Source organism: Branchiostoma belcheri, unplaced genomic scaffold, assembly GCF_001625305.1.
Source record: "Branchiostoma belcheri isolate BF01 breed outbred unplaced genomic scaffold, Haploidv18h27 scaffold173, whole genome shotgun sequence".
Taxonomy (NCBI): domain Eukaryota; kingdom Metazoa; phylum Chordata; class Leptocardii; order Amphioxiformes; family Branchiostomatidae; genus Branchiostoma; species Branchiostoma belcheri.
In genome coordinates, this window is record NW_017803191.1 from 230,370 (window position 1) to 240,527 (window position 10,158).

The window sequence follows — 10,158 nt, forward strand, 5'->3', positions numbered from 1 at the left end:
TGAGATAATCCACTTGTTGTCATGCCTGTCCCCTAGACTGGAACCTCTGAGGCCAGTGGCATAAGCTCCTCAGCCCTACAAGGTGTAGTGTGTCTGGGGGAGCCCATGTTTGGATATTATGTTTAAAGGGAGTCATGTCTGTCTGCGGACTGTTGACAAGCCCAGCATGTCTCCTGCCGCTGACAGACTGGAGGGGATGGCTTTTCCTTCCCACACCTACATTTGTTTTCACACAAAACAGACTGACTATTCTAGACCCCGAGACTCTTTTGGGGGTACTTACAACGTACATGTACATCTTGACACCTTATGGCGGTATGGCTCACATGTGTGGTGACTGTGCCCCACACCTTGATGTACTAGACAGACATCATAAAAAGAAAATCTTGGCACATGCCGTGGTTGAAGAATTAACAGGGAAAATGTCACTGTTTTCTTTAAGATTGAATAACCAAGAATTGAATATTAACATTATTTTCAATATTCAACTCTTGATAATTCATTGATGACATAAGAATAAGGACTGAATAACTAACAATGCAATATGGATGTGGTTTTAGTCAGTTACTACTACAAATGTAGTTAGTTAAACTTAGCCTCAGGTCTTCCACCTGATCACTAACTTACTACATCATGTAGTAGTCAATTTGTCCAGTATATACCTACACTTACCCTGTCTGCTTCCTGACAAAATTTACTTGTAAGATTCTTGTTACATAGAAATTTAAAGCCATGAGCTTGACTTTGGAGAAGAGAGGAGGCAGTATTATTTACCTCTCCAGTGAACCTCCGTTTCCCAGCGTGCAGTGGTTGTGAGAACGGTTGGGACCATGATGGTTAACAGAACAGGTGATGAAGGAAACTCCCCGCGAGCCCAGCACAAGGCCAGCAGTTTGTTTGTACAGACCCTCTCCATCCCCCTCATGAACCTGCCCGGGAAGGGAGAAGGCATTCTTGGCATGTGCTCGCCAACCCCAGTGTTTATTGTTTATGGCTGCGTGGCTCCAGTTCTTCTGCTGGAGACACTCCAATCTATGTCTGGGGAGGGCTGTCCGCCCCACAAGGGCAGAGGTAGTGCCCCGCCTGACCTCCCTGTTCTGGGTGGGCTGGGCCCTGTTGCTGCCACTTCTCCCCAGAGAGGGGAAGTGGTGGGGAGGGATTAGGATCCCTGACTTACCTTTCATCAGTTTCTACTGGATGGGAAACTCAAGGGGAGGAACTACAGGGGAAATAGGGAAGGCAAGAGGTTAGTAGTTTTACCGGTAGTCAGGGGATGGGTTGTGATTGGTAGACATTAGCTAGGACCTGAAACATTATATCCCGGTATCAACCACAGATAAAAATACAGGACTAGGCCTACAGACTCTATACTGAGGGTTTTCGTTGAAATGTTCCTCAGGCTGAGTGTGGAGAGTATATCGTGTAGGGTTAACTTAAATCCTTTTGATATCTAGGATCTGAAACGTTAGATCACAGCATTGGCCACCGATAGAAAATACGGGACTTGCCAATTAGGAGTATGCTACAGATGCCTGGTCTAAGGGTGTGTGGTGAGAGCAGGATTTTCTTCAAATCCCTCTGTTCAGGAGTCTATCACCAGGTTCTGTGAGATACATGACAGACTGTTCAGGCAGATAATACAATCATGCAGTGAATAATGAAATGATGATGATTACCGGTCTACATGTAACTATATAACCAGTGGCTTCACTCAGTATTAGACTCATAGATATTGTTATTCAAGAAAAATGTATTGAAATAGAAAAGAAAGTGGTATAAAAGCATGCTTTTGGGCAAGACCAGAGTATGTGTAATGTTTTTGGTAACAGGGCTTACTAGGGACATGGCGTCTGGTTACGTACCTGTTTACAACACAGTCTGAGGTACAATAGACTCAAGTGAGCCTTGCCGTCCCGTGTCCCAACTGTTTGGACGTCCGTGGGAACTGCACTGGTGTCTGATGAGGCATGTTGTTGTTGTTGAACGGTGATTGTTCAGTCACCTTCTACAAGCCATACTGATAATGATTAAGTAAAAAAAAATCAAATGAGAATTGCAACTGCACCTGAAGTCAGCATGGCTGTCAGTTACCTTTACCTTCAGTTTTTTGATTGCCAAAAGGTCACTTAGTTTCAAAAAGGCAGAAGAGTCGAAAATCTACCCTGTCACATTTAACTGGATTCGGTGACTTGCAAACACCACCAAAATTGTGCAGTGATCGAGAGAACACCATCTGTATTGCTGCCCAAAATATGTCGACCTTGCAGACTCACTGGACGAGCTATTTTCTTGCTGTGTGGCGACGGCTTTGCACAGGTACAAGATATTTTCTTACTTGAATTCCAAGGCCTTATATAATGTGAATGAACCTGCTCTGCCATCTTTTAATATCGGTTGTGTTTCCCAATGCAGGTGTGGACATGACAGTGTTCTCGGCAAGGTTTCCTCAGCACACATGGGAAGATGCACTCAAGTACTTCACCCCATCCTGATCTGAGCTGTAGTGAGGTGGTGCACACATAGACAGCAAGCAGCTCATCCCACCTTCTGACAGCACTAGTTACAGTGTCCACTGTCAACTTGAAAAGTGAAAAAGAGAGAATCATGTGGAATTTGATAATTTTTGATATGTTTAGTTTTTCAGTTTTAAGTTTATATTTAGTTACTTTATGTACATTTTGTACATACTGGTATGTATCTTTTCAAAGGTTTTGTTTCATTCCAAGATGTATAAAGTATTTATTGACCAGTGGATTGGTGTTCATGCTTCATTTGCATGTACCTGGTGCACTAAATGTTTGTTCTGTTCTTGAGATTGTTACTGTTATTGTTTTACAGATATCGTATTAACGGTATACCTGTTAGTTACGTTCCAAATTGCAGGACCATGTTGTCCTGTCATATACTGTAAGAGACTGCATATAAAGTTACGTGTGTATGAAAAAGAGGTCTATTATTTTTCTCACTTCCTAATTATTTTTGTTACGGTTTTTACCTAAGGGTATCTATCTACCTATGTTGTAAAGTTTCAGTTTACACCATTTTTTCCTCTTCTTCTTTAAATTTCAGCCATATTTTGCAATGATTTGACTAATGACCCTTTTCCACTGTCATAATCATATATATGGTTCTCTTGATAATTAATGCCTTTTCAATCAGCCTTTGCAAAGTCACAACAAAATAAGAATACATGTATATTTATCCTAAGCAATAAAGTGCATGTTTAGGTTTATTATGCTTTCTTGTGAAGTTGACGCTACAGTATCTACGATGTACATTCCCTTTTGTGTGCAACACATCAAACCGATGTGCATACAAACCTATCCAAACGTTTGAACACAGTGATTTCCACCAAGTTTTTAAATGCTGAATGTATATGTACATGTGTATTGAGAAATTATTTGGAAGCAAGTACAGTGTACTGTATGTCTCTGCAAATAAACAAAACGATCATATCAAAAGATTCTGTCTGGAAAAAAAGTGTGTCATTTTTCATAGTCTTAGCCTCAGGCCTCACATAGTTCCCCATATATATAAATGGAACATTAGGCAACATTTTGTTCCAGTAACTGTATCAAGTTTTGGCTCTAAAGTCTTACAATAGCAGCCTTTCAGCTGAACAGCAACAGCTTCCATGTATACCTGATTTATTAGAAGACTTGATTGTTTAGTCAACATCCCCAGTTGTTTTTACAACATTTGCTCCAATGTATCACTCACAACATGTGGGACTTAGTAAAACATCTGGTAAAATGTTTCAAATCAGGTTAGATGAGGTTTATTTGATTAGAAGGTACTGAGGTGTGAAAGTGAGGCTTGTTAAAATCAAGTTAAGGGGGAGAGTTACATGTAGTTGCAAACACCAAAATTATTTGTGTGTGTGTGTGTCTGTTGTACAGCTGCTCGTATATACATGTGTAACATTAACTTGTGAAGGACTGATTAATTTATATTTTCACCTATATAAACAATTGATCAACAGTGTAATCAGTTGTGTACAGAACATTTTTAACACTCCAGTTTAATTCAGAAGTTAAGTATCCATGGAGACTAAGTTTACATGATTAATTGATGAAGTAAAGAGATCATAATCCTTGTCTTGCATCACAGCTCAGTGGTAGCTCTGTGACCATATGGGGATTTGAATGTTTTATGTATATATCCTCCTGTGTTTTTATGTGGTGTAATCGCAACACTTGATAGGGTGTATTTTGATCCTTGTCACAGAGGTAACTGATGCACTTCTGCATACTTGGCTCCTGTTGTGCCATATTCCCACCTGCCCCCCCTGTAACACTATACCCACCTTGGTCCTAACCTGCACTACACCAGTAGTCTGGTGGCTCTAATCCACAAAGCTGATCCAGTATATATAGCAGCATGTCTCCTTCTCACATATTTGGACTGCATATTTCATGACGCACGGTTGAGACTACGTAAGGTCCCCAGAATTCATGAATTAGTGATCGTGCACGCGAGAGAGTGAAAATGTTTGTTTGGAATTATCGTTCAGTATCTGGAGTAGCTCCAGGCGGCAGCCACCTGGTTTTCCCATTCCCACTTGCCTGGATGATGGAAGATGTGATCCAAACAAAGTTAACATTACTCCGACATGTATGCTCCATGTTGGTAGAAGAAAAAATGAAAAGAGTGACAGTAATCCTGAACCATGTTCCACAGGTCGAGACAGGAAAGCTATATACATTGTCGACACAAAACGGTTTATACCTACAGCGACTAATGTTTAAGCTGCCTACAGAAATCATTTGATTTTACACATTGATCCATTATTTACCAGTCCTGTTATCTCTGTATTTGGAACACCCATTTGCTGTTTTGCTATTTGTTTTGTTATTTGCTTATTGATTTGTATTCTTTTTGTCAGCGGGGAGACTAACATTAGCAGTTAGCAAGAGTAGTCCATATAGTTTATATAGGTTCCTTGTTACGTGTACAAGGGAAAAACCCGAGCTGATGTCAAGAAGTTCCTGTCATAGTAAAGAATTGCAACCCTTTCCAGTAGCATCTGCATGTCCAGTGAGAGATGATGCAGGGATTCAAACTCACAACCAACAAATTACGTTGATTTGGCCTTACCAACTTGATTGGCATGGGACAGAAGACATTGTTAGCCAATGGTGCTTCAAAAGAGTGACTTTCCCAGGCACTGCAAGAAATTCATGATTCTCACATCACAGCATATTTTCCTGTTGCACCCCCCCCCCCCTTTAAAAAACACAAACCCTTCAAACAGAATGCCACAGATAATAAATTGCCAGAGTGCTGAGGGAGGTCTCCTACATTGTGGCTTCTGTTGAACCCCTATACTGACCTCTACCCTGCGAGTTACCCAGGTTACAACAGGTGCCTCCCACTGAGGGTTACATGGCCGCTGGTTATTCTTCTCAGGCTGAATTTGTTATGTGGGTCTGGTGGAGGGTCATGGATGGAGGGGGGGGCAGACTTCTGTATCTGTGCCCAAAGAGCCCAGTGAACTACTGTATTCATGGGGCTGTTAAATGTTACCACAGAAGGGCATTTGAATTGCAACATTACAGATAGCTAAAGCTACATCAGTTATTTCTACAATCAAATACAGGATACTACATGTACTATACTACTAATATTAGATCATATTACTACTACTACAGCTAACTATACAACGCTGAGTCGATTTTTGGTAGAGACAGTTCATTTGTCCACAGCCTTTTTCTACCAAGAGGCTCTGAAGATTCAGTAATTTCTGTTATACCATTGCTGTTAGGACCACTTCTATCTGAGTATAATATACAAAGCTTCTAGATGAAGTGTGAAGAGGATAGTTGCCTTCATGCCTGCATGAATACAGGAAAAGGTGTGTAAAAAAATTGATGGAAATTTCTTATGAATAAAACTGCCCATTTTAACAGGGAACCCTCTTGAAAAATGTGATTCGAGTTATATGATAAGTTGTGAAATGGAATGTACAATATTAACATGATCCAGTGCCCAATGCACTTGGGGTATAATGCACATGCTCGGACACACTAAACTGAGCAAAAACCTCCAAATGTGTGTATTTTTCAGCTTGTAAGAATCCAGAGAATCGAATCAAAGTGAAAACATTTTAGACATTAATAAGTCATTTGAGATGAAATGGAATGGTATATGGATGTGATCTGATGGTGTGATATGAGCGCAAAACCCATTCTTGGGGGAATTGTGCCTTGAAAGTGATTTTCACCATCCCAAATATGTCCGTGATGCATTCAGAGATGAGGTTTTGTAGGCAATCGCCCCTATTCTGCTCCAGGAAACAATCTGTTAGCTATGATGGGTTCATGGAAAACAAGAAGAAATATTACGACAGTTTTGAAACTTAAGAATGATAGTATGATCCATTGTGATTTCATGCTGAAAGGGATATGAAACAAGTATCTTAACTGGAAGTTACTTCCAGTGACCGTCATATATGTCTGAAGAGTATCTAACTTAGACTTTTAATTCATGTGTTGATCAGAACTGCACTTTCTGATTGAGATTGAAAGATTAACCTAGCTGACATCAACTTGATCGGTTGACGAGTCATGTTGATCTTGAAGATAAACCTTGGGTGACCTCTTTTCATGATCATCTTTTCTCACAGATACTAGTTACTGGTATCCTTGTTTCCCTTTTTAATTAAGTCTCGATGATTATGTTGGTATAGGTAATCTGGGATGTGAAGGCAACAAAACCCAGCGCAGAAACCCCGGTAACCACACGGCGACATTCAGAACATTCTTGTTATCGCAGGCGGTTACCATGGTCATTGAGCATAGGGAGTATCTCAGAACATGTGCCAAATCAACACACGGCAGCGTCTGGTAGTCTCTATTATAAACTGTGCGTTCTGAAGATAGTAAACAATGGTTAAAAGTTAGAAGACATGTTGGAAGATATCTCTCCCATGGTTAATCAAACTTCCCGGAACTTGTTCTACCTTTTTGGCCAGTTCCCGCCATTTTGCCGGGCCGTCGCAAGGTCTGGTGGAGACCAAGCATCTATATCAACATCTGGATAAGCGTGGCGCTCCAAAGTTTGCGCGGATCGGAAAACTGGAAGTTTCTGTCTTTTCCGAAGACAGGCAGAGTCTTATTAACATCCCCTCGTTAGCCTCGTTAACTGCGGAATAACTTCCACATGTCACTGCGATAGCGGCGGTACTAATCACGCGTGTGACATGCGTGATATCGCGTTACTAACGCGACCTTACATGGTGTCAAGGCTTTTGATGTGGGTGGTTGGCAAAATAGTTTGTCCATGGAGGCTCGGGAGGTCACTTTCAATGAAGATTGTCAGCTACAACATTCCACCCGCTGTTAGGGGAACCAGGGTTTACCGATATTTAAAATTCCTCCAAATTAAGACGACCACGTGTCTTGAAGAAATGTTTTCCGGTTCATTGAGGAGACTCAAGCAATGGTTTGTTTTACCCGGGGGTATTCTGATACAGAAGTACACTGAATAATCGTTATGGATTGTTCAAAGTATTGTAATAGGCACTATTATATCCACCTTTCTTTCCTCTTGCTCAAAATAATTTCATCCTATTGATAAATTCTAGTTTATTTTACGAGTAGACAATTCGTACAACGTTTATATCTTAGAAACTATGGAGTAAAGGTAGTTAAACCGCAAAAACTACCACGATAAACTACATGATGATATACTATTATACCTTGCAATTACTATGTTAAAAGCACTGTATTTACTTTTGTGTATCTATAGTTCGTAAAAGACCTTGTGAGAGTCCCTGTACTTTTGTTGCGTCAACAAAATTCTGTAGAAACTCAAGCAGCAACGGACGTTAAGAATCCACAAACCTAACGATGAAAAGTCTGACTTTGATAAGATTAAATCCTTATGTATATCCACGAATACACAGGCAAAGAAGGTAAAATTATCCTTCAAAGCATTATAGGCCGTACAGGAAACACCCTCTTTGTTGCCAATCTTCCCACTATTAGTCCGGTTGCCAAACCCCCGATTTTTGAAGAACCTTGCAATGCGGTCCATACAAAGTTTTTTTGTTGTTTCTATATCTCTGAGGTGTGCTCTTTCAGAATCTGAATGATGCCACTCTGTCATCCTTGGGCAATTCGCACAATATGCAAATTAGGGCAGGCATTACTGAAAATCCAGTTTTCGTCAATATCTCAGTAACTACTCATGGTATCAGAATAATTTTGGTGTCTATCCCCATGTTTTGAGGGATAACCAATGAACTTAAGCCATTTCCGTAAAGATAGAACCACTATTTTTTGCTAAATATGCAAATTTGGGCCGCACAATATGCAAATTAGGGCGGCCATTACTGAAAATCTGTTTTTCGTCAATATCTCAGTAACTACATATGATATTAATAATTATCTTTGGTGTCTTTCCCCATTTTTGGGATAACGATTACGGTTAGACCATTTCAGTGGAGATCAAGTAGACTATTTCGTGTTAATTTGCAAATTTAGGCCGCCATTACTGAAAATCTGGTTTTCGTCAATATCTCAATAAATCTCATGGTATCAAAATAATTTTGATACAATACACATACTATACATATGTTTTGAAGGCTAAACAATCAGAATAAACCATCCCAGTATTGATCACACCAACATTTAATGCAAATTATGCAAAAACTAACCAGTATATAGCATGGGTGCCAGTGTGCCTCTGAACACTGATACTGATAGGAATGTTTAAAAAATGATACAATCTGTTCAAAAAAAAATATTAGACCCTTCATAAGCCCAGACCTGTGCCTTACCAGCGTCTATGTACAGGCAGAATAAAGCGCTAACTTGATGTCCTGAATTTTATGTCAGCGGGGCCCGTGTAGAATTTAAGTCAGGGTTGAATTCTTCTTGAGTCCCGGACGGGCCAAAAAAATAGCCCGGTAGCCGCGGGGTGTCCCACGGGGGCCACGCATGAAAGTGTCAAAAACAGCCCGGGAACTACCCACCAGGGACCTTTTTTTTTCAATTGGGACCAAAGCTTTACAGATTTCCAAAAAGATAGACGGCGGACGCTCAAAAGTGTACAGTCCTCATTAAGGCGAAGGATGGGACCCTACCACTGTCTTAGGGGGAAGGACAAGCTTGCCAGGTGGGCAGAATACTTTTAAAGAAGTCTTAAACTGCTCAAGCCCTACCTCAGTAGCATTAGTCACCTACACCCATTACCTGTTGAGATCGAGGACATCTCCAAAGCTGAAGTCAGGACCCTTCATGATAACAAGTCACCAGGCATGAACAGCGTCACTTCAGAGATGCTGAAAGCCGAGGGTGACTGTGTTGTGAGATGGATGTCCACATGGCCAGCTTTACAACCAGGCCTAGCCTCCTTTGCAGCTTCATTGACTTCTGCAAGGCGTTTGATAGCATCCAAAGTCCCTCTTTATGGAATATCATGTACAGTTATGGACTGCCAAGTAAACTTATCTATGCAGTTAAACAGATATACCGAAACTCAAAGTGTTGTGTACGGACGGGTGAAGGATACAGCGGATGGTTTGAAGACGGGTCCTCCAAGGTTGTGTCCTGTCACAAATCCTCTTTCCCGTGGCTATAGCTATCGACTGGGTACTTGGAAGCAACAGGAGGGGTAAGGGGGGTAAAGGGGGTTCCAGAGACAAAGTTTGCCGACCTTGACTTTGCAGACGACACTGCGACATAGCGGAAAACACCCGAGATCTCCAACCCCTAGTGACCAACATAGTCCGTCTGCAGGCAGCATTGGGCTCAGCATCAGGGCCAAAAGCAATTAGCATGCTGATAGGGACACGTGCTCCTCTTAGAAAAGGGTGTGCATGCCCTTTTTCGTTAACCGTTATGGGCTATTTTAATTTACCGTTAATCGTTGCCGACCCGCTCTAATTCAACGTTAAGCGTTATCAGTATATTCCTCGTGAAGCGTTATTGGTCGTTTTAATTCAACGTAACACGTTATTTCTCATCCTAAATTCAGCGTTAAGCGTTAATGAATAATTCTTCGTTACGCCTAATTTTGCCTTTCAAAGTGCAGGAAAATGCGTCATTGAAGGTTTAAAAATACAAAATTTCCCGGGGGAGAATGCCCCCGGACCCCCCTACATTGCTCCCGCCTTTGGCGCTCGACTCTCGCTTCTGCGCTCGGTCCCTTCGG

At 41.2% G+C, this 10,158-nt stretch overlaps 1 protein-coding gene and 1 long non-coding RNA gene across 2 annotated transcripts in view; both read left to right on the forward strand.

The window, feature by feature from the left end:
- Positions 1–1,163, forward strand: part of LOC109466975 (S phase cyclin A-associated protein in the endoplasmic reticulum-like) — a 66,721-nt gene extending 65,558 nt beyond the window's left edge. The window contains exon 29 of the mRNA XM_019764861.1: positions 801–1,163. Within this exon, the coding sequence (XP_019620420.1) occupies positions 801–1,163 (363 nt within the window). The remainder of the gene's footprint in view (positions 1–800) is intronic.
- Positions 1,164–1,256: 93 nt separating this feature from the next.
- On the forward strand, positions 1,257–2,582 carry LOC109466998. Its single transcript, XR_002140058.1, has 2 exons — positions 1,257–2,316; positions 2,413–2,582. It is a non-coding gene; the product is annotated as an uncharacterized LOC109466998 (long non-coding RNA).
- Positions 2,583–10,158: the final 7,576 nt, after the last annotated feature.